Source organism: Jaculus jaculus, chromosome 19 (assembly GCF_020740685.1).
Source record: "Jaculus jaculus isolate mJacJac1 chromosome 19, mJacJac1.mat.Y.cur, whole genome shotgun sequence".
Taxonomy (NCBI): domain Eukaryota; kingdom Metazoa; phylum Chordata; class Mammalia; order Rodentia; family Dipodidae; genus Jaculus; species Jaculus jaculus.
Window position 1 is genome coordinate 52,265,652 of NC_059120.1, and position 26,966 is coordinate 52,292,617.

Consider the following 26,966-nt stretch of genomic DNA (forward strand, 5'->3'; position numbering starts at 1 on the left):
CGCAAGGAAAGAAAGTAAAAGCTGTGCTTGCTTAGAGAATTTTGTGCAACACTTAAAAAACACTTAAAAAAGGTATTTTAGGGCTGGAGAGATGGCTTAGTAGTTAAGTGCTTGCCTGTGAAGCCTAAGGACCCCGGTTTGAGGCTCGGTTCCCCAGGTCCCACGTTAGCCAGATGCACAAGGGGGCGCACGCGTCTGGAGTTCGTTTGCAGCAGCTGGAAGCCCTGGCACGCCCATTCTCTCTCTCTCCCTCTCTGTCTTTCTCTCTGTGTCTGTCGCTCTCAAATAAATAAACAAAAAATGAACAAAAAAATTAAAGAAAAGGTATTTTATTCTTATTTACTTATTTATGAAAGAGAAGGGGGAGGGAGAGAATGGACACACCAGGGCCTCCAGCCGCTGCAAACGAACTCCAGACGTGTGCGCCCCCTTGTGCATTTGGCTTATGTGAGTCCTGGGGAATTGAACTTGGGTCCTTTGGCTTTGCAGGCAAATGCCTTAACTGCTAAGCCATCCGTCCTTCACCACTTTTAAGTTAAGTCAATATATGTTTTCTAGCAGACAGAAATTGGCATTGGTATTTGCTAAGTGAAACACGTAACATTCACAACAGAGTTGGTTTTGGAAAGTTCTTCTGTGTATCCCTTGAAATGTTTCAAGTTATTGGCGTCATAGGAGTAACATTGCTAGCTCACTGAGGTCGCTGGATATCCATTGATTGTCACTGCATTCACACTGATCTAAAATTACTAGGCATGGGTCTTAAAATATCCGCCGTTCCCACCCACGCACCTCGCCGCGCTCTTGCTGGAGTAACTGAGCTCATCCTTCGCAGGCTAGCTCCATCATCACCTCCTTTTTTTTTTTTTTTTAAATTTTTATTTATTTATTTATTTGAGAGTGACAGACACAGGGAGAAAGACAGATAGAGGGAGAGAGAGAGAATGGGCGCGCCAGGGCTTCCAGCCTCTGCAAACGAACTCCAGACGCGTGCGCCCCCTTGTGCATCTGGCTAACGTGGGACCTGGGGGACCGGGCCTCGAACCGGGGTCCTTAGGCTTCACAGGCAAGCGCTTAACCGCTAAGCCATCTCTCCAGCCCTATCGCCTCCTTTTGGCATTAGTTCTGGAAGCTAGTTCTGGGAGTTGTCCTCCAGTTAGAGCTCTCCCTGCTCTGTTATGCACATGCCTAGCTGGAGTCTTTGTTATTTTCCATGCTGTGAATTTATTGGAAGAATGAACTATTGGTTCCTGTCCTCAGCATCTACCGCATTCCCAGCACTTAGCACGTCTTCTGAAGCTTTTCCAGACATTTTCAGGAAAGCTGGTGTGAAATGTTAGGTGTTGTCCCATTCTAAATAGATTTACAGATCATCATGGTCTGATGCCATTATGCATTCGAGGTGGATACAGCGTTGTTTCAGAGATAATCACCTGATAATCGCCTTCTTCTAAATGCTGAATATGTGACAGGGAACGATACCTGTGCTTTCCTGTCAGGAGCCGACGTTCTAGAAGATCCCACGACGTATACATGAGTTATGAATACACCTGCACAGTTCCTTAACTTCAATTCATTTCAGCCTCCCAAAAGTACAGCTATCCTTGGTGGCTCATTGCCACCCTTAAAATCCTTAACTCTGAGCAGGGTGTGGTGGCACACACAGTTAATCCCAGCACTCGGGAGGCAGAGGTAGGAGGATCGCCATGAGTTCCAGGCCAACCTGAGACTTCAGTGAATTCCAGGTCAACCTGAGCTGGTGAGACCCCACCTCGAAAACAAACAAACAAAAAAATCCTTTACTTTGAAATCACATGTCCTGACCATTGGTCAGAGTTGCCCGTCCTCACTCTTTGGGAATGGTCACCTCACCACTGGGCTTGGTTTAGTTCTTCCACATCTCCCCCGCTGTCTGCTTTCCATTCTCCTCCCTCCTTTGCCTAGACTCAGGACCAGCTAGTTTTACCATGTTCTGTACGGTGCTTTAGGGTCTCTCACACTTTAAAAAAATATATAGGAAGCCGGGCGTGGTGGCGCACGCCTTTAATCCCAGCACTCAGGAGGCAGAGGTAGGAGGATCGCCGTGAGTTCTAGGCCACCCTGAGACTACATAGTGAATTCCAGGTCAGCCTGAGCCAGAGTGAGACCCTGCCTCGAAAAACAAAACAAAAATAAATAAATAAAAATAAAAATAAAAAAATATATAGGGCTGGAGGGATCGCTTAGTGGTTAAGGTGCTTTCCTGCAAAGCCAAAGGATCCAGGTTCGATTCACCGGGACCCCCATAAGCCAGATGCACAAGGGAGCACGCACGTCTGGAATTTGTTTGCAATGGCTAGAGGCCCTGGCGGGCCCATCCTTTCTCTCTCTCTCTCTCTCTCTCTCTCTCTCTCTACCTGCCTGTTTCTATATCTCTCTTTCGAATAAATAAAAATAAATTATTTAAATATATATATATATATATATATTTATTTATTTGTAGGCACAGAGAGATAGAAAGAAGAGACACACAGAGAGAATGGGTGTGCCACGGCCTCCAGCCACTGCAATTGACTCTAGGCACGTGCACCACCTGTGCATCTTGCTTTACATGGGTACTGGGGAATCAAACCCAGGTCACTAGGCTTTGCAGGCAAAGCGCTTTAACTACTGAGCCATCTCTCTAACAGATAAGCCCTATTGTCTAGAGTTTAATAAGCTTTGCCATTATAAGGCCACATGGAGAAAGTAGTCTAGATTTATTCTATGTGACCTCAAATTATTTCATGTGCTCCATTCAAATCCTCCTCCTCCTCCTTTTCCTCCTCTCCCATTGGCCGCCTCCCCGTGCCTACCTGCCCCTGACTGTTCCTGTGAAATTGCACCCTTCACAGCCTTGATTCCAACAGCACAGCAAGAGTAACAGAAAGATGGAGGGCATCCGCTCAATAATATCACTCTTTTGTAGACTTCATGTAAGGAAAACTGGAGGACAATTCAATGTGAAAAATTATCTTTTAAGCCAGGCGTGGTGGCGCACACCTTTAATCCCAGCACTCAAGAGGCAGAGGTAGGAGGATTGCCATGAGTTCAAGGCCACCCTGAAATGACAGAGTTAATTCCAGATCAGCCTGGACCAGAGTGAGACCTTACCTCGAAAAACCAAAAAAAAAAAAAAATAATAAAATAAAATAAAAAAATAAAATATATATATATATCTTTTACAGTGTTGTCTGTATGCAGTGACATTTGAAAAAAATATTTTGTTTTTCTTTTACATACTTTCTTCTTTCCAAAATTTCTAGAAGGAGCTGGGCGTGGTGGCACACACCTTTAATCCCAGAACTCGGGAGGCAGAGGTATGAGGATCACCATGAGTTCGAGGCCACCCTGAGACTCCATAGTGAATTTCAGGTCAGCCTGGGCTGGAGTAAAACCCTACCTCAAAAAAAACAAAAAACAACAACAAGAACAACAAAAAATTGCATGAGTTTTCAAGTAGGGAGAAAAGGAAAAATTATTTATATCTTGACATCTGGTCTAGATCTGTAGGTAGTTTGAGCCAATTGCCTACGTACCCCAGGGTCTTGAGAACAGTAGTTATTTACAATAATGGAGCTGTCTAAAATACACTGTTAGGACCAAAAGTAAAAATCAAATGGTTCTTGAAGTATGTGGAGAAGCTTAGAGGTATCACTGCAGCCAAGAGATGACTATCACATCCCTTTTGAAAGAATTATATGTCTCTTCAGCAATTCAAGAGAAATAGAGATTTTACTACATATTTGAATATGTGGTAACTTTATAAGGTGGAATGAGGGAAGTAGTGACCTCAACTGCCTTTATCATCATCATCATCTTCATATATATATATATATATATATATATATATATATATATATACATTTTTTAAAATTATTTATTTATTTATTTATTTGAGAGCGACAGACACAGAGAGAAAGACAGACAGAGGGAGAGAGAGAATGGGCACGCCAGGGCTTCCAGCCTCTGCAAACGAACTCCAGATGAGTGCGCCCCCTTGTGCATCTGGCTAACATGGGACCTGGGGAACCGAGCCTCGAACCGGGGTCCTTAGGCTTCACAGGCAAGCGCTTAACCACTAAGCCATCTCTCCAGCCCTTTTTTTTTTAAATTTTTTTTGTTCATTTTTTATTTATTTATTTGAAAGCGACAGACATAGAGAGAAAGACAGATAGAGGGAGAGAGAGAGAATGGGCGCGCCAGGGCTTCCAGCCACTGCAAACGAACTCCAGACGCGTGCGCCCCCTTGTGCATCTGGCTAACATGGGACCTGGGGAACTGAGCCTTGAACTGGGGTCCTTAGGCTTCACAGGCAAGCACTTAACCACTAAGCCATCTCTCCAGCCCTTTTTTTTTTTTTTGAGGTAAGGTCTTGCTTTAGCATGGGCTGACCTGGAATCTACTATGTAGTCTCTGGGGTGGGTTAGAACTCATGGCAATCCTCCTAGCTTTGCCTCCTGAGTGCTGGGATTAAAGGCGTGCACCACAACACCCAGCTAAAAAATATTTTTATTTATTTATTTAATTTATTTATTTGAGAGAGAGAAAGAGGGAGAGTTGGAGGGAAGGAGAGAGAGAGAGAGAGAATGGGCATACCAGGGCCTCTAGGCACTGCAAATGAACTCCAGATGCATGCACCACCTTTGTGCATCTTGCTTTATATGGGTCCTGGGGAATTGAACCTGGGTCTTTAGGCTTTGCAGGAAGTGCTTTAACTGCTGAGCCATCTCTCCAGCCCCCGTCTCTTTTTGTTTTAACCAATCTTAATAATTTCTATGAACCTTAACAAGTAACATGAAAAATAATTTGCTTTAAAATGTAGATTTATGGGCGTGGTGGCCTTTAATCCCAGCACTCGGGAGGCAGAGGTAGGAGGATCGCTATGAGTTCGAGGCCACCCTGAGACTCCATAGTGAATTCCAGGTCAGCCTGGGCTAGAGTGAGACCCTACCTTGGAAAAATAAATTAATAAAATAAATAAAAATAAAATGTAGACTTCATGAGACAGAGAAGAGAGAGAGATAGACACCGGCAGAGACAAAAACCTAGAAAATTTGCTGAAAGGACACATAGAGGCTGAATGCACAACATAGCTGGCTGCTGCTTTTGAGGGCTGTGGCCCCAGAAACACTTTCCAGAAATGCTTTTGGTCATGGCCTCTCTCGGTAACTAGACTGTATTGAGTGAAGGGAGTAATTGCAGGCTGTGGGGGAGGAAAGTGAATGCTTTTTGAGTGGGTGCCAAGTCAGATGTGCTTAGCATGTGTGGGGTGGGGGAGCCCGCAGTAATGGGCTGTGTGCTCCCCAGGACTTTGCCAACTCAGCCTCCTTGCTTGCAGAGGTGGTAATGATGGGTTTTGAGATGAGGAAAATGCTAATCTCATTGTATTGATTATATGATAGTTCTGTGCTCTGCATCTGTGACTTCTGCAGTATTTGCATTTGAATATGTGTCTTTGCAATTCGGGTGCCAGTCCGGGGTGGGTAGGAGAGTCTTGGGTGGCATTTAAAACATAGAAGATAGACTCACTCTCTCTGTTGACGACGGGAAGACAGACGTTGCAGAGAAGTCTCAGATGAGACTGCAAGTTTGCTTTTTCATCGCATCTCACATCTTTCAGTGTGTTTGTTTGTGTTTGTTAGGAAAAAAGGCCAAGAGGGGGCTGGCAAAGGTGTGAATATCTTGGAGATATTTGGTTAGACAGGGAAATACCCATAATGGATGACTCACTTTCAGCGCAAGACCACATAAATACTCATGCGACCGCTTCCCTCTCAAGATTTCTGTTCACTTGGCCATGTGATATCTGACCAGCCTTCCAACACTCAAGTACAGGCAGTGTCTTTCAAGAAGCAATGGCTAGGGCTGGAGAGATGGCTTAGCGGTTAAGCGCTTGCCTGTGAAGCCTAAGGACCCCGGTTCGAGGCTCAGTTCCCCAGGTCCCACGTTAGCCAGATGCACAAGGGGGTGCATGTGTCTGGAGTTCGTTTGCAGAGGCTGGAAGCCCTGGCGCGCCCATTCTCTCTCTCCCTCTATCTGTCTTTCTCTCTGTGTCTGTCGCTCTCAAATAAATAAATAAATAAATGAACAAAAAAGAATATAAAAAATATTTATTAAAAAAAAAAAGAATCAATGGCTGAGCCTGAACACTCCACACTCGCAGAGATACCTGCCCATCCGTGTTTACTGCAGCTCTGTTTACGATAGATAAGGATTGGAAAGAGCCTAGAGGCACACCACTGGATGAATGGATAAGGGAAATGTGGTACATTTACACAATGGAATTCTACTCAGCAGCATGGAAAATGAAATCATGAAATTTGCATGAAAATAGATGGGTCTGGAAAGAATCCTATTAAGTGAAGTGTCTCATACTTAGAAAGACCAAAACTGCATGCTTTCTCTGATATGTGGGCCTTAGCTTGTTATATTTATAATTATGCATATGTAGAGGGTCAAATGTGGATAAAGCTTATAAACATAGAACTGTTGCCAAAAGTGAATATAAAGAGATGAGCTGGAAGAGGAGAGGTGTGGGCAAAAGGATACTTGGGACATGTAACAGAAGGAGGAAAAATACTGGGGGTGGGAAGTTTGGGAGTGAAGTAAGAGGGAGGAGTGGCAGGAATCAACAACTACAAATTGGGCTGGAGAGATGGCTTAGCGGTTAAGCACTTGCCTGTGAAGCCCAAGGACCCCGGTTCGAGGCTCGACTCCCCAGGACCCACGTTAGCAAGATGCACAAGGGGGCGCACGCATCTGGAGTTTGTTTGCAGGGGCTGGAGGCCCTGGTGTGACCATTCTCTCTCTCTCTCTCTCTCTGCCTTTCTCTCTCTTCTGTCGCTCTCAAATAAATAAATAAAAATAATAAAACATTTTTTTAAGTCTTGCTATCCCAAGAAACAAATTTATTTGGAGTCTCCATCACACCTCTTTGCTGTAACAGATGTTGTACTCCTCAGGAGTCATTTCTCCAATTAACTGTGTGATTCTGGACAAATTATTTCATCTTCCAGGCCCCTTGCTTCCTCATCTGTAAAATAAGGGTAAGACTATCGCTTTCACAGGATGCCCAGGAGCAGAAGACAGTAGACCATAGAGAGAGCACTGTTGGTGTGTGTGTGTGGGGGGGGGGGGGTGATGGTTGTTTAATGCAAGATCGGCATTAAGCGGAACTCCTGTTTAAGAGAACATGTTAAACTGTAGCTTAAAAATGCCCATCAAGGGCTGGAGAGATGGCTTAGCGGTTAAGCGCTTGCCTGTGAAGCCTAAGGACCCCGGTTCCAGGCTCGGTTCCCCAGGTCCCATGTTATCCAGATGCACAAGGAGGCGCACGCGTCTGGAGTTCGTTTGCAGAGGCTGGAAGCCCTGGCGCGCCCATTCTCTCTCTCTCCCTCTATCTGTCTTTCTCTCTTGTGTCTGTCGCTCTCAAATAAATAAATAAATAAATTTAAAAAAAAATGCCCATCAAAGAGCTGGGCGTGGTGGCGCACACCTTTAATCCCAGCACTCGGGAGGCAGAGGTAGGAGGATCGCCATGAGTTCGAGGCCAACCTGAGACTCCATAGTGAATTCCAGGTCAGCCTGGGCTAGAGTGAGACCCTACCTCAAAAAAAAAAAAAAAAAAAAGAAGAAGCCCATCAATATATTTATTTCCTAGTTGGTATTATTTGTAAAATCCTGTCATTTGTAAGTTGCCAAGGCTAGAGCTTCACGTATATAAAATATAAGTTGGGGCTGGAGAGATGGCTTAGCGGTTAAGGCACTTGCCTGAAAAGCCAAAGGATCTCGGTTCAATTCCCCAGTATCCACGTAAACCAGATGCACAAGGGGGTGCATGCATCTGGAGTTCGTTTGCAGTGGCTGGAAGCCCAGGTGTGCCTATTCTCTCTCTCTGCCTCTTTCCCTCTCTCAAATAAATAAAAATAAAAACTTCCCTTGTCTAAAAAATCTATCTATCTATCTATCTATCTATCTATCTATCTATCTATCTATCTATCTATATCAGTTTTTTTCCTTCTGATCATTTTGTATTTATCAAAACTGAATGGGTATATCCATAAACATGTGAAAAAATCAGGGGCTAGGGAGATGGCTCAGTGGTTAAACGTGCTTGTTTGCAATGCGTGCAAGCCTGGGTTCAAGTCCCCAGCGTCCACATAAAGCACGTGCGCGCACACACACACACTTACAAACACATACATGTGCAAATGAATACATTTTTTAAAAAATGAAAAATTGACCTTTTGAGAGATTTCTTCCATTTGAGCCAGAATCTAACAATTCATATTCAATAGATTTAAGAAGATGGGAATTAGGTATTAGTATTTGGTTCGATGGCTAATATTGCAGACTTTAGTAAGGAGCAAGCTTCAATCTTCCAGTTACACCACATGCCCCTGACGACTTGAGAAGTCCCCACTGAGCCCAAGCCCTGACATGTTCCATCTTTTTATGTAGGCCATTGAGGCCACTAATTATGAAACATATTGTAAGTTAAATCAAATACATTCTCCAGATTTTTAAAATAAATTTTAAAAATATTTTATTTTATTTATTTACTTATTTGAGAGGGAGAGGAAGATAGAGAGAGAAAATGGGTGCCCCAGGGCCTCCAGCCACTGCAAACAAACTCCAGACGCATGTGCCTTGTGCATCTGGCTTACAAGGGTACTGAGGAATCAAACCTGGGTCCTTAAGCTTGGCAGGCAAGCACCTTCTCCACTGAGCCACCTTTCCAGTCCCCCCAAATTTTTTTACCACCCTAAGCCACCAACCTTTCACTTCTCCTTTTTGTCTTTTCTAGTCTGTACTTAGCAGGAACTTTACAGCAGTGTAAATATCCTGACCCTTTCTTACATTATTATTAAATCATTTTTGGCAGTTTATGTTAGACTTTTGCAGCTATGAAAAATAATGAGATAAATCAACGTCAAAGCAAGAATGATTTACTTTGATTTACAGATTCAGGTACTCGACAACTTTAAATGTGTTCTTCTTTTTTATTTGTACTTTTAAGTTATTTTTATTTATTTATTTTGGTTTTCAGAGGTAGGGCCTCACTCTAGCCCAGGCTGACCTGGAATTCACTCTGTCGTCCCAGGGTGGCCTCGAACTCATGGCAATCCTCCTACCTCTGCTTCCCGAGGGCTGGGATCAAAGGCGTGCGCCACCACGCCCGGCTCTACTTTTTAACTTTTTAAGGTAGGGTCTCACTCTAGCCCAGGCTGACCTGGAATGCACTCTAAGGTTCCAGGCTGTTCTCGAACTCACAGCAATCTTCCTACCTCTGCCCTCTCAAGTGCTGGGATTAAAGGTGTGCACCACCACACTCAGCTTTAAATGCATTCTTTTTATGGCCAAGCTGCAAGGTTTCCAAATCTCTCCAATATACTTTCTGCTCCTAGGTCACTCTACTATATACTGTACTGTGCTGCACTACACTATACTAATTATAGTGCATTACACTAAGCGCACTTCCTATGCTATAGCACACTAACTATACCAACTATGCCAAGCCATGCTAACTATATTATACTGACTATGCTTATGCTATATTCATGCCATAGCCTGAATGCTGTGCTGCCTGAAATGTCTTCCACCAAATCCATTATTATTATTTTTTTTTAATTTTTTTTTTTGGTCATTTTTTATTTATTTATTTGAGAGCGACAGACACAGGGAGAAAGACAGATAGAGGGAGAGAGAGAGAATGGGCGCGCCAGGGCTTCCAGCCTCTGCAAACGAACTCCAGACGCGTGCGCCCCCTTGTGCATCTGGCTAACGTGGGACCTGGGGAACCGAGCCTCGAACCGGGGTCCTTAGGCTTCACAGGCAAGCGCTTAACGGCTAAGCCATCTCTCCAGCCCCCATTATTATTTTATTATTTTTTTATTTAAGATATATTATCTTTAAGCCCACACTCCCGACAAAGTCTCAGGGCATTGATAAAATGTAGACATGTTTTTTTGTGTGTGGGTTTTTTTTTTTTTTTTTTTTTTTCCCAGAACTGCACACGGGCGGCTCTGCTTGTTTCTCAATCAAGTCCTCGTAGTGTGGCCAATGTCCTCATATCTGAGCCTTCACCGGAGCTGCCCATTAAGTTCCACTCACAGCATTTTAAGCTCTCTTTAACCTGCTTCTCCAAACTTTCCTGAATTCTTCCTTCAGACCAATCCCACGTCATCAGGCCTTTCCACAGCAATGGCCCCTCTGCTAACACCAATTTTCTGCTAGTTACTTTCCACTGTGGTGACCAAAATATCTGAGATAAGCAACTTTTAGGAAGAGAGGCTTGGGGCTGGAGAGATAGCTCAACAGTTAAGGTGCTTGCCTGCAATGCCCTAATGACCTGAGTTCGATTCCCCAGTACCTATATCAACCCACATGCACGAAGTGCACGTGTGTCTGGAGTTCGTTTGCTGGGGCTAGAGGCCCTGGTGTGCCTATTCTCTCTCTCGCTCAATCTCTCCCTCCCACGATTCCTCCCTCTGTCTCTCTTCTTTGTGTCGTTCTCTGCTTGCAAATCAAATTTTAAAAATTTTAATATGTAAAAAAAAAATGGTTTGTTTTGGCTCAGTGTTTCAGCAGTTTTGGTTCATGGTTGCTTGACTTGTTAGCTTTGGGCTTGTGGTGAGTCAGTGCTTATTAGTGGGAGTACATGGAGGAGGAACGTTGCTTGACTCATGGCTTCTAGGAGCAAAGACGGGGGGTAAGCTGGGGTCCTGTCATCCTCCTCAATAAAGTAACAATGCTGTAGCCCAGGCTTCATCTCCTAGAGGCTCCACCACCTCCCGGTCATGCCACAGGGTCTGTGATCAAGGCTAATTTAGTTGACGGGCCTGTTTTTTAAAAATATTTTATTTTTATTTATTTACTTGAGGGAGAGAGAGAGAGAGAGAAACAGAAATAGGCAGGTAGAGAGAAGGGCACACCAGGGCCTCCAGCCACTGCAAACCAACTCCAGATGTGTGCACCCCTTTGTGCATCTGCCTTATGCGGGTCCTGGGGAGTTGAACCTGGGTCCTTTGCTTAGCAGGCAAGTGCCTTAACCACTGAGCAACCCCTCCAGCCCCTGGTAGACCTTTTTTACTTCATTTTAGCTTTTTTATTTTATTTTTTTTCTTTTCAATTTTCTTTTATTAACAACTCCCATGGTTATAAAAAATATCCCATGGTAATGCCCTCCCCCAACTTTCCCCTTTGAAACTCCATTCTCCATCTCCATATCCCCTCCCCCTCTCAAACAGTCTCTCTTTTATTTTGATGTCATCATCTTTTCCTCCTATTATGAGAGTCTTCTGTAGGTAGTGTCAGGCACTGTGAGGTCATGGATATCCAGGCCATTTGGTGTCCGGAGGAGCACGTTGTAAGGAGTCCTACCCTTCCTTTGGCTCTTATATTCTTTCTGCCACCTCTTCCGCAATAGACCCTGGGCCTTGGAAGGTGTGATAGAGATATTGCAGTGCTGAGCACTCCTCTGTCACTTCTCAGCACCATGATGCCTTCAGAGTCATCCCAAGGTCACTGCCATCTGAAAAGAGTAGATTCTCTACCAGAAGTGAGAGTAGCATTAGTATAAGGGTATGGACATTAAGAGAAGTGCTTACTGGGTAGTTTGATAAGCATAGTATATACATTTAGCCAGACAACAGCAGATGTTACACCCCTAGGGCTCATGACTACCCCTGTTTTAAGTTTTCAGTATCAGGGATGTATTCCCTCCCATGGAGTGGGCCTCCAGTCCAATTAGAGAGTAATTGGTTTCCACCATGACAGATGTGCCACTATTGCATCCATTGGCTCATTTGGCCTGGTTGGCCAAATATAAGTCTTATAGTGTCCACCGTTGAGTATCTTCACTGGTGATTTCTCTCTCTTCATTGAACTGCATGCAGAACAGCTTCTTCCAGCTTTCTGTCAGCTGGTCTACATGGAGGAGATTATCAGCTTAGCTCCAGCAGGATTTCACAGTGGCCTTTTGCAGCCCAAGTATGTGGAGTCTTCAGCAATAGAGTCTTACCATGTATTCCTGGTGGGAAACCAAGGGCCTCAGCAATGGCCTATAATGTTTTGGGGACATCAGGGACCTCCCTGGCCAACAGCTCACTGGGAGGTATCCCATCCCTGGCACTGAAAATTTGCTAGCAATGATCTATGGCTCCTGAGTGTTCCACGGCTGATGGACCTTTGTTGAGACTTGGAGAGTCAGACCATAGTGGCATTGTGGGTAATCCTGGAAAGCTGTAAGCCTGAGGAGTGAGATGCAAGTGGCAAAATGGTTTCTGCCATTGGTTCCCCTCGATCGGTTCACCTGAGACTAAAGTCTGGGGAGGGAAGGGTCCCGGGGACATGGAAGTGAGCAGTGTAAAGTCATTATGGCCGTCCAGGCTGGGGAGACAAAGCAAGCCTGAGCACAACCTTCAGCTTCAGTTTGTGCGTTTGTGCCTGTTCTTCGAGACCCAGATTCAGTGTCCTTCGTTTTCTGTAAATGTCCCAGACTTCCCTCTCTGTCAGGAAAAAATTAACCTCTAATTCCTTTATGTTCTGCCATCCCTGTTAAGTCTCATTCCTCTGATACTCATCTCTTTCACTCTCTCTCTTTTCGAGGTAGGGTCTCGCTCTAGCCCAGGCTGACCTGGAATTCATTCACTATGTAGTTTCAGTGTGTGCCAACATGCCCAGCCTCTTTGTTGTTGTTTTTATTTTTTAAGGTTTTTTTTTTTTCAGAGTTTTCTTTCTTTCTTTCTTTCTTTCTTTCTTTCTTTCTTTCTTTCTTTCTTTCTTTCTTTCTTTCTTTCTTTCTTTATTAGACACACACACAGAGAGAGAGAGAGAGAGAGAATATGGACGTGCCAGGGCCTCTAGCCACTGCAAATTCCAGACACATGTGCCACCATGTGCATCTGGCTTACATGGGTCCTGGAGAATCGAACCTGGGTTGTTAGGCTTCACAGGCAGGTGCCTTGACCACTGAGCCATCTCTTCAGCCCATATTCATCTCTTTGAATCATGTACTTTCCTCCCACAATAGATTCTAAGTGCTTTTATGACAGGGAACACATTTCTTTCTTTGTTTCATTATTTTTTTTTTTTCATTTTTATGCAAGGAGAGAGAGAGAGAGAGAAGAATGGACGTGCTGGGGTCTTTAGCCCTGTAAATGAACTCCAGATAGATGCATGTGCCATTTTGTGCGTTCTTCTTTATGTGGGTACTGGAGACTCAAACCCAGGTCATTAGGCTTTGCAGGCAAGTGCCTAAACTGCTGAGCCATCTCTCTATAGCCCACATTTCTTTTTTATTTCCATGCCTGGCATATCAGAAACTTCTCACTAACTATTTGATGCTAAATTTGAAACTCTAAGATAGTAGTCAAGGTCTAGGTTTTTGCTGTGTATAATGCTCTAGAATTTTCTCCTTCTGAATTTTTTAAAATAAGCGAACCATATCAAGTAAAACTGGAGAGACAGAAAATTTGACTACATCCCAGTGCTTGGGGGTACTAGACAAGAGTGTCAAGTCATGAGTGGGGGCTCAGACTATGTCATGCTCAAAACAGCCCGAATCTATGGCTTAGGGTGAGGGCTTGAGAATATTCACAACTTTCAGAGTTTGACACTCACAGGAGAAGAAAAAAAAATGACTGTAGGTTAATAATTTTTATAAGTGAGGCTGAAGAGAAGAAAATGACGGAGCCTAGATAGACATCAACACCTTACAAGTAGTTTTGGTTGTGATCTTGGTCTTAAGATCCAACTAGCTCATAAATGCTGTTCAGACTCCGTATAGAACCTGATTGGTAACAGCAACTTCTTTTCGTTGTTTATAAACACGCAGCCCATTGACTGACCTGTGGCTCCTCCCAGTCTAAAACAGACCAAAACATATAATGGTAACACCAACTGCGCAGTTTGACTTATAGGAAATATCACACTGCATTGTGGTGTTAGCCTTTGCTACCGGAAAAGGAAGCCGGGACTCCACCTTGCCCTAGACCAGGGGACCACCGAGGGGCTTGCACTGTGGAAAGAGTCTGAGATCCTTGCCATAAGTGCAACTTTCATTCCTAGCACATCACCGGGAGACACCATCAGTCAGTCTGACAGCACATGAGCCCCAGCAGTGGCAGATGGTTTTCAGAGACCAGCAGCTATCTCCTGATTGTTCCCAACCTAAATCACCCTGGGAGACTACGGGGAAGGCTAATCATATGAGATGATAAATGTGATGGATTGCTTAAGTCTGATATCTTCACATCTACTTCTGAGCCAAGGAAGGAAGTACCGGTGAAATCACACGCAGACATCAGGAAGGCGAGCTGCTCAAGAGTGTTTTGTACTTGGGAAGGGTTGGTTCTTCCAAGTTGGCAGAATAGTATCTTGGCAGGAACATTATCAATACAGGTGATTTTAGTGGAATTGTTAGTGTTACCAGCAGATTGAGATAGGAAAAGAAAATAAGGGCTGCTATTCATTCATACAGAAACAGCAATTGGTTTTTATTTTATTTTGGGAGGGGATGTATATGCAGTATATGTGCTCTCTCTCTCTCTCTCTCTCTCTCTCTCTCTCTCTCTCTCTCTCTCTCTCTTTCTCTCTCTCTGTGTGTGCGTTCAGGTGCATGTGCCTCATACCTTTGTGCAGAGGCCAGAGGAAGATGTGAGGTTCTCCTCTATCTCTCTTCTTTCTTTATTTCCTTGAGACAAAGTCTCTTACCGAACTTAGAGCTGCAAATCCCAGCAATCCTCCTGTTTCTGCCCCCTCAGGGTTGGGGTCACACTCTTGCGTACCCTGCTGTTTAAAAAAATTAACTAATTAATTAACTTGCAAGTATAGAAAGATCAAAGAGAGAGAGAGAAAGAGAATGGGCATACTAGGGTCTCTAGCCACTGCAAATGAATGCCAGATACATGTGCCACCTTGTGCATCTGGCTTAACATGGGTACTGGGGAATTGAACTTGGGTCATTAGGCTTCACAGGCAAGTGACTTAACCATTGAGCCATCTCTCCAACTCCATGCCTGGCTTTCTTATGTGTATGCTGGGGATCAAATGCAGGTCCTAGGACCTCATGGTTGTACAGCCAACACTTACCCACTGAGCAATTTCCCCAGCGGGTGAATTATTTTTTTTTTTGCAATTTTTTTAAGTCAAATTATGTGACTCTTGTGATCCTTAAGACTGGGTTTTAAAAGGCACAATAATTTTGTAAGAAAATATAGTATTATTACTTCCTTATGTCTATTACATGGAAGAAAAAAAAAAATTAAAATGCACAAACAAAAACAAGTCAAATTATCTTTGGGAAAACATGATATAGACATTTATGTGGGAGAGCTGTAAATTCCCTGGTGAACAGTAGGCTGAGTGTGATTATTCATTGACTTATGATTAAAAAAAAATAAAATTAGAAGCACTTCAATTTGAGAACCTAGAGCAGCATTTGTGCATGCTTTTTAAAGACCTGGGTAATACAGCAGAATTTACAAACAAATCTTAACCTTTTTGCATGTGTGGACAGGCTTGGTGTCTGTGCTTTTTTTTTTTTTTTTCCTTTTTAAACCATTCTCTCTGCACTTAGATTTATCAGATGTTGTCGCAAATTGCAATCCCCTAGGCACTAGGCACGAGCTCTGTGTTTCTTCCCTCCTTTGGGAAACATCAAATTCCTTCCCAGCTTTTTGGAGCAGCTGGGTGACTCCTGCTATCTGGCAATAAGAAAGGGAACTTGAGCTGTTAATAGAGCTAAAGTGATTTAAAAAAAAAAAAAAAAATTCTCCTGGGAAATGACAAGTATCCTTTTAATCCAGTCCCCATCTAAGCTGACCTTTCTATTCTTCCAGATATTGATTCACAGCAGACAGGAGGCTGAGAGTAAGGGGAAAGAGATGCCTTGAAGGGCAAGAACATACTGAGAGTAAGGTGGTGGGGGTGGGAGGTGTCTGGAAGGGCTGGCACATGTCGCCTTGTGTCCTGATCCTGTTCTATAATAGAGAATCTGTAGAGCAAGGGGGGTTGAGTGAGATCATGTCTGTAAAGGACCCTGATCTTTTTTTTTTTTTTTTTTTTTTGAGGCAGGGTCTCACTCTAGCCCAGGCTGACCTGGAATTCACTACGTAGTCTCAGGGTGCCCTCAAACTCACAGCGATCCTCCTACCTCTGCCTCCCGAGTGCTGGGATTAAAGGCGTGTGCCACCACTCCCGGCAAATACCCTGATCTTTAAAAAAGTATTAAAAAGAGTTCCGGGGTTAAATATTGTCAGTTTTCTAGCACTATGATAAAATACAAAACACAACCCACCTGGAGGAGGGAAGATGTATTTGGGCTTTATGTTTCGGAGGTTTTAGTCCATGGTCATTTGACCCCATGGTGGGTTTTTGATGGGGTACAAAGAGCATCAGGCACTGAGGGTGGAGCCACGGAAAACTGCCTTCCCAGGCAGCTAGGAAGCAGAAGAGAGGGCGGGTGGATGCATCCGCTAAGACTCTCCAGCGATTCACTTCCTCCAAAGGCCCACCTCCTAGGGTTTCCATCCTCCTCAAGTATTGCTGCTACCTGGGGGCAAAGCCTGCCACAGATTAGCCTTTGAGTAACTTTCCAGATCTAAACACTAAGATGTATCTCTTAGAAAAGAGCTGTGTACCGGGGCTGGAGAGATGGCTTAGTGGTTAAGGCACTTGCCTGCAATGCCAAAGGGACCCATGTTCGATTCCCCAGGACCCACTTAAGCCAGATGCACAAGGGGGCGCATGCGTCTGGAGTTTGTTTGCAGTGGCTGGAGGCCTTGGCGCACCTATGCTCTTTCTCTGTGTCTGGCTCTTTCTCTGTCTCACTCTCTCTCAAATAAATACATACTAAATAAATAAATATGTTTTAAACCAGTGGAGCATTATCAGTAGAGAAGTGGCACTAACAAAAGCAGGAAGTGGAAAACTGTAGAAATTACCTGTCTGTTCGGTTTAAAGGGAACATTTATCCCCTGTGGTAGGTTGAGTGTGTCTCCCAGAGACTCAGGTGTTTCATTCAACTTGTAACTTAGGTCTCCTGGCTGGAGGAGATGTCACTGGGGGCAGATCCTGGGATCCAGGCCAAAGGTGTGTTTGGTGGGCATGTGGGGGTTAGGGTGGATCTGAATTCCAGCCCAAACGTGTGCCAAGAAGTCTGTGCCCTGGAGGGGATGTGCTTGCCTGCTTTTGGTGTTTGCTGGCTGGTGGTGGATTTCTGTCTCTGCCAGCTGAAATAAAGCCTTCCTCCCAGGAGCTGTGCCTGGGAGGGTGCTCATCCCAGCAACGTCTCCCGTGTGGAGAGGCACACTCTCTCACTTCTCAAGACCATGTAGAAATGGGTCAGTCTGGTGTGGATGGGGTAAACCGTGTTGATGGGTGGATTCGGCCTGAGGGTTGGCCTGGCTCCTGAAGGGGATGGGTAAGTCACTTCTGAACACTGAGCACGCCGACTCAGGGAATAGCAACAGATAAGTATGCATTTTTCCTGTCCAAATGTTTCAAGACATTGTTCCTCTCAGGGGTTCTGACATGTTTCTCCTGCTTTACTTCAACAGTGGGGAGTGGATAATGCGTCCCTCTCTTGCATGCTTTTCTCGGGGAAACTGCGTATGTGTGAATATGCATGTGTGTGTGCGCGCGTGTGTGTGCATGTGTGGGGGAGGTGCAGATGTGGAGGTCAGAGGACAGCCTCAGGGTGTTTGTTGGTCTCCTTCCACCTTGTTAGAATCGGGGTCTCTCTTGTTGTTTTGCCTCTGACCCCAGAGCTTCTGGATTCTCCTGACTCCCCGTTCCATTGCTGCAAGGCACACTGGGAGCTCAGGTGTGAATGCTAATTTGTGTCTGGTCTTACTCCCATTGTAAGGCTTGGGCAGTAAGCACTTTCACCCATCAGGCCATCCCCTCAGGGACATTTTGTAATGAAAAAGAGAAGAGATTAAAAAAAAAAAAAGGGCCTGGAAGACTCACAAGCTAGTGACCCTCTTGGTTTAATACAGGGTTTGCAGGGCTGGAGAGACGGCTTAGCGGTTAAGGTGCATGCCTGCGAAGCCCAAGGATCCAGGTTTGATTCTTCAGGTCCCACATAAGCCAGATGCACATGGTGACGCAGGAGTCTGGAGTTCATTTGCAGTGGCTAGTGGCCCTGATGTGCCCATTTTCTCTCTGTCTACTTCTCCCTTTCTTCCTCTCCCCTCTCTCTGTCTCTAATAAATAAATAAAAATCAATCTTTGAAAAAATAAATAAATGAAAGGGTTGTGGCTGGGGGAGGACTGCAGTTGCGAGCATTCTAAGTATGTCATGTCTGATGCTGTCATGTCCATCTGGGACTTAGCACAGTGAACGTTTTTGTGAGCTCTGTCCCCGAGGCGGTGAGGAACGAATATTCTTGTCCAAACGAACGCCAGCTTCTCCTCCGCCTCCCCCGGACTGTCGTTTGTCTTTTAAAAAGAGAAACCTGGGCTGGAGAGATGGCTTAGCGGTTAAGCACTTGCCTGTGAAGCCTAAGGACCCCGGTTCGAGGCTCGGTTCCCCAGGTCCCACGTTAGCCAGATGCACAAGGGGGCGCACGCGTCTGGAGTTCGTTTGCAGTGGCTGGAAGCCCTGGCGCGCCCATTCTCTCTCTTTCCCTCTATGTGTCTTTCTCTCTATGTCTGTCGCTCTCAAATAAATAAATAAAAAATGAACCAAAAAACTTTAAAAAAAAAAAAAAGAGAGAAACCTGGCAAACCTCTGCCCATAGACTTCTTTTGGGGAGGGCTCAAGGACTTAACGAGCGAGCTTGGTGTTCACAGCATCTCTCTGTGGGTGGATGGCATGCTAGCAAACACTCTCTCAAGTGGGCTACCTCCCTAGCCCACCTGTGTTCATTCGACTCTCTAGTCACATCGTAAGGCTTTTGCCATCTATGTCCTCATTTTCTTCCCCTGGTCAAAACCATCCCAACTTCTTGCTTAGCTTCGAGGTTCGCTCAGCAGCCGGAACAACCAATCTAAGATCTAAATACCGGATTCCTCACTTATTCCTTAATTTAACCCCCATCTTTGGTTTCTCTTTCATACCTCTTCACATAGAAATATCTTTAACCTCTTCCACAAGGCTCCACTTGGTCTGGCTGCAACACTGGCTTTCCCTGGTCCTCTGTGAGGCCTGGGTCCTCCCTGATGTGGGGTCTTTGCTGGTCCTTCCTGACAGGATGTTCTTTTGCTCCAATTCTTTATCTGGTTGACATCCTTGTTATCTAGCTTTAAGCCGGGCGTGGTGGCACACGCCTTTAATCCCAGCACTCGGGAGGCAGAGGTAGGAGGATCGCAGGGTGTTCGAGGCCGCCTTGAGTGAATTCCAGGCCAGTCTGGGCTAGAGTGAGACCCTACCTCAAAAGACCAAAAAAAAAAAAAAAAAAAAAAAACTTTCACTGGGCTGGAGAGATGGTTTTGCGGTTGAAGCGCTTGCCTGACAAGCCTAAGGACTCATGGTCAGCTCTCCAGGTTCCACGTAAGTCAGATGCACAGTGACGCCAGGCAAGGTCACACATGAGCATAAGGGGGTGCACACAGCTGGAGTTTGATTGCAGTGGCTGGAGGCCCTGATGTGCCAGTCCTTTCTCCCTCTCTCTCATTCTCATTAAAAAAAAAAAAAAAAAAAAAAAAAAGGCCAGTCTGTTGGGCTTGCCTCAAAAAATATTTTATTTTATTTATTTATTTTTTTGGCCAGGCATGGTAGCACATACCTTTAATCCCAGCCCTCGGGAGGCAGAGGTAGGAGGATCACTGTGAATTCCAAGCCAGCCTGAGTCTACATAGTGAATTCCAGGTCAGCCTGGGCTACAGTGAGACCCTACCTCAAAAATTAAAAAAATTAAAAAAAAAAAAAAAACTCTTTAAATTTATTTGAGAAAGAGTTTCCAGGGCCTCTAACCATTGCAAAGTGAATTCCAGATGCCAGCGCCACCTTGTGCATCTGGCTTTCCGCGGGTCCTGGGGAATCGAACCTGAGTCCTTTGGCTTTGCCGGCAAGTGTCTTAACCGCTAAGCCATCTCTCCAGCCCATTGTCATCTAGTTTACAGTGTCTCCAGGTCTTTATGCTAGTACAAGTTTCCTTAGCATTCACCTTCCTTTACCACAGGATAGTCGATACCTTGTGGAATCCACGTCTGGTGGGTGACGGCACATGTGGTAGGTGGTCACTGAATACTTCTGAAGAAACAAATGCAAACAGCGCACGGATGTCCTGGGCCCTGGGGACGGGAGCCTTGCGGAGCGCTAGCTAATGAATGAATGGTGTGTTTTCTCCGCAGAGGTTATTTTGGAGAAGAGGATGGAGAGATGGTGTCCCGAACAAGCAACGCCGCAGGTGAGAATGCCGTGGCCTTTGCCTTGAGCATGTCTTTGACTCCTGGGGTTCAGCGGTCCCTTGAGTCGAGGCTGTCTGGGTTCGTTCATGGCAGTCTCTTCCAACTGTTGTGAATTTCCAAATTTGCACATACCGGGGTAGCATATAATTCCCACTTGGAATCCCCCAGCAGAGAATTATACACTACATGTAATTATATGTGCCTGCGGGAGCACCACACAGTTAATCTTACCGCTGCACTGAAGTGTTTCCATGAAACCTTCACACTTTTAATGAGCCTCTGATTATAAGTTGCTTGCAACATGATTAAAATACGTTCTGCCAACAAAAAGAAATCTCTAGCCTCATCCACCATTAAAAAGGCATATTGGGACTGGAGAGATGGCTTAGCGGTTAAGGCGCTTGACTGTGAAGCCTAAGGACCCAGGTCTGATACCCCAGGTCCCACGTAAGCCAAATGCACAGGGTGGCGCATGCGTCTGGAATTCATTTTCAGTGGCCAGAGGCCCTGGTGCACCTATTCTCTATCTGCCTCTTTCTCTCAAATAAATAAATAAATAAATAAATAAATGTTTTTTAAAGCAGATTGATGATGTCAATCTCAAAGGTAAGAGTAAATGAGAAAAATCTAGGTACAGAGCTTGTTATGGCACAAGCACTCAGTAAACTACACATATTGTTACTATTAATGTAGTCATAATAGCAGCATCCTATTGCTGCATTAATGCCAGCCAGAGAGCTGCTGGAATGATCAAAGTACAGAGGGCTCTCTTTGTTAAATTTGTTTTTTTTTTTAAATATTTTATTTACTTATTATTATTTGAGAGAGAGCGAGATACAAATGGAGAGACAGAATGGGCGCACTAGGGCCTCTAGCCAGTGCAAACGAACTCCAGATGCATGCACCACCTTGTGCATCTGGCTTACGTGGGTCCTGGCGAATTGAACCTGGGTCCTTAGGCTTCATAGGCAAGTGATTGAACCGCTGAGCCATCCAGCCCAAATTTGATTATTTTGTTGTTGTTGTTTTGTTTTTCTTTTTCAAGGTAGGGTCTCACTCTAGCCCAGGCTGACCTGGAATTCACTATGGAGTCTCAGGGTGGCTTCGACTTACAGCGATCCTTCTTCCTCTGCCTCCCAAGTGCTGGGATTAAAGGCGTGCGCCAACACGCCTGGCCCAAATTTGATTTTTTTAAACTTAACCAAGTAATGGGCTCGTGATGGCCTGTTCACATACACTTTGCTTGGGTTGGCCCTTCTCCTCTACTAGGAGCACCTTTCCTCCCCTCAGTAACCTCCCTTCTACTTTCATAACACCAGGTTCTATTACGCTGTGGCCCCTTCCTCATTCTTTTTCGCTTTCATGATCTTTCTAGTTCATTGACTTATACCAACACACACACACACACACACACACACACACACACACACACACACACGGCTATGGTCTGAAAGAGGAGGGTATATGAGAGAAAACATTTGGCATGTGCCTTCTAAGTCTGGGTTGAAACAGCTTTCTTTTGGGAAACATTGTTTTCAAAAAAAAATCTGGTCCCAGCAGGGGTTGTCCCCATTTGTGATTTCCCTTTTTGCCCCAAGCCTTGAAGCATAAACGGTTCACATGTTCCACCTGGAAAGCGGGTCCTTTTGAGTAAGTTAAAGACTTTAGAGTTGCTTGTGATTGGTATTCAACATTGTGTATGTTTAATTCAGAAATTGCAAGGATTAAGAAGCTTCACATTTTGAAGCCGGGCTTGGTGGCACACGCCTTTAATCCCAGCCCTTGAGAGTCAGAGATAGGAGGATTGCCAAGAGTTCAAGGCCACCCTGAGACTACATAGTGAATTCCAGGTCAGCCTGGACCAGAGTGAGACCCTACCTTGAAAAACCAAAAAAAAAAAAAAAAAAAAAAAAAATTTTGAGTGTTGAGGGCTTGCATTTTGAGTCAAAGATCCAAGGTCTAGGACAAAATTGGAAAGAAAATGGACAAAATGCCACTACAGATAGATACGAGGTGGGATGTTTTCATTTCTTATTTTCTATAGTTCATGTGACAGGGAAGCTCTGTATGTGTTACTATCTCCATCTTTACAGAGGAAGTAAAGGTTAAGAAATTTGGCTTAATGGGGTTGGAGAGATGGCTCAGTGGTTAAGGGCACTTGCTTGCAAAGCCTGACGACCAGGGTTCTATTCCCCAGTATCCATGTAAAACCAGACGCACAACGTGGTGTGTGCATGTGGAGTTCATTTGCAGCAATGGGAGCCTTGGAGCACCCATACTCACTCTTTCTCTGTCTGTCTGTCTCTCTCTCTCAAATAAATAAATACAAATATTTTTTACAAGGTTTGTTTAGGGCTGGAGAGATGGGTTAGTAGTTAAGGCCCTTGCCTGTGAAGGACCTAGGTTCAGTTCCCCAGTACCCATATAAGCCAGATGCACAAGGGGGCGCATGTGTCTAGAGTTTGTTGCAGTGGCTGGATGCCCTGGTGTGCCCATTCTCCTGTCTCTCTCTCAATGGATAAATAAAATTTTAAAAATTTTAAAAGATTTGCTTGGTGTCCTACAATTAGCAAGTAGTGCAGATCCAATCCTAGCTTAATGACTGCTCTTTTCATCAGTCATGTCTTATTAGTCTCATTGCAGTATTTTTTTGTTTTATTACAATCTCTTCCACTCAATACTTTTCTTAATTTCACCAAAATGTGAAAGAAATCATTCTTCTTACATTTCTAATATTAAAAAAAAAAAATTGCTTAGAAACCAAATAGGTACAGCATCACCATTATCATTACATGGTGTATTTGCTTGCTCTCATGGAAGAATGGTGTTAAAACATCAGCGCGCCATTTTGCACAAGCTCCCTCAGAAATTATTTATTTATTTGAGAGCGACAGACACAGAGAGACAGACAGATAGAGGGGGAGAGAGAGAATGGGCGCGCCAGGGCTTCCAGCCTCTGCAAACGAACTCCAGATGCGTGCGCCCCCTTGTGCATCTAGCTAACGTGGGACCTGGGGAACCGAGCCTCAAACCGGGGTCCTTAGGCTTCACAGGCAAGCGCTTTACCGCTAAGCCATCTCTCCAGCCCATATTTTTTTTTTTTAAAAAAAGGTAACAGCAACTATCTCCATATATAGCTAAATGTATGCTATGCATCAATAAGGCCCACTCAGGGTCCTCCTGGACAAGACCAGGCAAGGTTAACAGCTTTCAAAAATGCCGCAAAGTTCAGGCCTATTGAAATGCATACTCGATAGCATCTTCATTTTACAGAGCTACAGACTGGGCATGCAGTGTTCAGTTTAAAAAGCAAAGTATATAATCTTGCATTTGAGGTTGGTGTTCTTTAAAATAGGGATGTAGGGCTGGAGAGATGGCTTAGCAGTTAAGCGCTTGCCTCTGAAGCCTAAGGACCCTGGTTCGAGACTTGATTCCCCAGGACCCACATAAGCCAGATGTACAAGGGGGCGCACGCATCTGGAGTTCGTTTGCCGTGGCTGGAGGCCCTGGTGTGCCCATTCTCTCGCTCTCTCTCTGCCTCTTTCTCTCTCTGCTGTCACTCTCAAATAAATAAATAAAAATAACAAAAAAAAAAAAAAAGAAAACAACTAAAATAGTGATATAATGGAAGTCACACACTTCTGGGCAAGAGAACAAAAACAAAAACAAGGGCTGGAGAGATGGCTCAGTGATTAAGGCTCTTGCCTGGGAAGCCTAAGGACCCAGGTTCATCTCTCCAGGTCCAACATAAGCCAGATGCACAAGGTGGTGCATGTGTCTGGAATTCAGTTGCAGTGGTTGGAGGCCCTGGTGTGCCCATTCTTTCTCTCTCTCTCTGACTGTCTTTAATAAATAAATATTAAAAGCCAGGTGTGGTGGCACATGCCTTTAATCCCAGTGCTCGGGAGGCAGAGGTAGGAGGATCGCTGTGAATTCAAGGTCACCCTGAGACTACGGAGTGAATTCCAGATCAGCCTGGGCTAGAGTGAGACCCTACCTCAAAAAAAAAAAAAAAAAATCTTAAATAAAAAAGAACAACAACAAAAAAAAAATCAGCTGTACTGTGACCAGTCTACTGACCTCATCATTTTCTTCATCACCGACATTTTTCTGATCCTTTTTACTTTCCTTCTGGCTCCAACAACCTTTTCTTTCTGCATCAGTCTCTCCTTTGTCCCAGAATACAGCAAGATTCTTCTTATATTTTCCATCATCTTAAAAGCTTTTCTTTCCTTAAGGCCTTTCCACCATTAGAGCCCACTTCCAAATTATTATCTGCAACAATTACTCCTTATTTCTCTTAGTTTCTTTACAAGGACAGGCCAGGATAATTGCCTGTGATTGTGTGTGTGTGTGTGTGTGTGTGAGAGAGAGAGAGAGAGAGGTTTTCAAAACAAAACAGACTAAAGAAAAAGACAGAAGGAAATCACGTCAGCACATAGGACCCTTGATCTCAATCTCTTCTCCGTCTCTTTCTTTCTCTTCTCTCTCTTTCTGCAAGAACAGCAAAGGTTTTCACTTCTCTTTTTCTAATAGTCTCACTCCCCTTCACTCTCTTCAGATTTTCCTTTTAATTTAGCACACATGGTTTTAAAGTTTTTTTCTGAGCATTTGAAAATATTTACAACAGGGCTGGAGAGATGGCTTCACGGTCAAGGCACTTGCGTGTAAACTCTAAAGATCCAGGTTCGATTCCCCAGTACCCATGTAAGCCAGATGCGAAAGGTGGTATATGCGTGTGGAGTCCGTTTGCAGTGTGGCTTAGAGGCCCTGGAGCACCTATTCTCTCTCTTGCTTTCTAATAAATAGATAAACAAAATATTTTTAAAAACCTTAAAAACATATTTACAAGAAGTGAATTGAAGCCCTTGAGCATTTTGTCTTGGGTTTGGTAGTTTGCTTTCTGTCACTGTGATACGGAGCCTGAGACAACCAGTCCAAAGTGGGGGGGGGGATTCGTTTTGGCTCACGGTTCAGAGGTTGCATTACGTGTTGACTTCGTACCTACTTCCTTCATGGCTTGCGAGGCAGCGCACCATGGCAGAGGACACCTGGACCTCATGGTGGCCAAAGAACAGAGAGTGGGGAGGGCCTGAGGGTCCCAATATCCCCTGTGAGTCCTTAGTGACCGGCAGAAGTGCTGCTCTGGGAGGCCACAATGTCTGCTTCACAGTAGTGACCCTGTCAAAGATCTGGGGACCCATGCTCTGGTCAAGCATGATACACAGGGGACCCCAGATTGGGGCATGCCAGGGGTTATGACCCAAGGTAGAAAAACTCATCTTTCCTTGGCTGACAGAAGGAAACTTAATAAGCCTTCATTATGAAACTTCTTGTTTGACATTAGGAAGAACAAGTGGCATCACCAAGCGCTGGGTTCCGTAGCCAGCATCTAGACAAGGAGGAGCGAACGGACCCGATGACCCTGTCCCCAGGGCAGTACTTCTGTGAGCTAGTGGCCGAGTCTCTGCCACTTTGCCTGTGTCCCCAGCTGCTGTGCTGATGACAGCCTCCTTTAATTGCTTTCCTAACAGGATCAGCATGCTGCTGAGAAAGACACGGGAAGAGAACAAGGGTTGGTTCTGTCACTTGTCCAGGGCATTATGTTGGGCAACAAACTCTCCGACCCTTTACTAAAGCTTTGAATAATCACGCTGGTCTAGTATGCTGGCTTCATGACCCTGTAAATGAAATAATTCAGGAGAATATATTTTGTAACCGTAGCACCTTATAAAGATGCTGGGTGCCACAATTACTATTGTTTCAAAGTAGGAATGGGAAAGTTCTGTAGAAAGACTTATAAAAATGCTTTTATAGATAATGGGTTAATTTGTTTTTCTTTTAAGTATGGTTTTTGCTATTGTGTTCTCGTAAAAAATATTTATTCATTTATATATTTATTTACTTGAGAGAGAGGCAGATAGAGAGTGAACTGGCACTCCAGGTCCCCTAGCCACTGCAAATAAACTCCAACACACGCACCACCTTGTGCATCTGGCTTATGTGGATAGAGGGGAATTGAACCTGGGTCCTTAGGCTTCACAGTCAAGCATCTTAACCGCTAAGCCATCTCTCCAGCACCCCTCCTTTTTTTTTTTGGCATTCTTTATTTTTATTTTGTGACACTGAGGATGGAACCCAGGGCCTTGCACACACTAGGCAGAACCTCTGAGCTCAATCCTCAGCCTAAAGGCACTCCTTCTAAACGTGGGTTAGTGTATATTTTAATCATTGTCTTTCTTCCTCTTTTTTTTTTGTTTGTTTTTCGAGGTAGGGTCTTGCTCTAGCCCAGGCTGACCTGGCATTCACATTCAGGATGGCCTCAAACTCACGGTGATCCTCCTACCTCTGCCTCCTGAGTGCTGGGATTAAAGGCATGCACCACTACGCCTGGCTTTTCTTCCTCTTTTTTATTTTTATTTTATTTTTAATTTTTATTAGCATTTTCCATGATTATAAAAAAATATCCCATGTTAATTCCCTCCCTACCCCCCACACTTTCTCCTTTGAAATTCCATTCGCCATCATATTACCTCCCCATCACAATCATTGTAATTACATATATACAATGTCAATCTATTAAGTAC

At 44.4% G+C, this 26,966-nt stretch overlaps 1 protein-coding gene across 1 annotated transcript in view; it reads left to right on the top strand.

The window, feature by feature from the left end:
* LOC123456047 (myomegalin-like) overlaps window positions 1–26,966 on the top strand; it is a 136,806-nt gene that overhangs the window by 34,471 nt on the left and 75,369 nt on the right. The window contains exon 2 of the mRNA XM_045138661.1: window positions 20,323–20,378. Within this exon, the coding sequence (XP_044994596.1) occupies window positions 20,323–20,378 (56 nt within the window). The remainder of the gene's footprint in view (window positions 1–20,322; window positions 20,379–26,966) is intronic.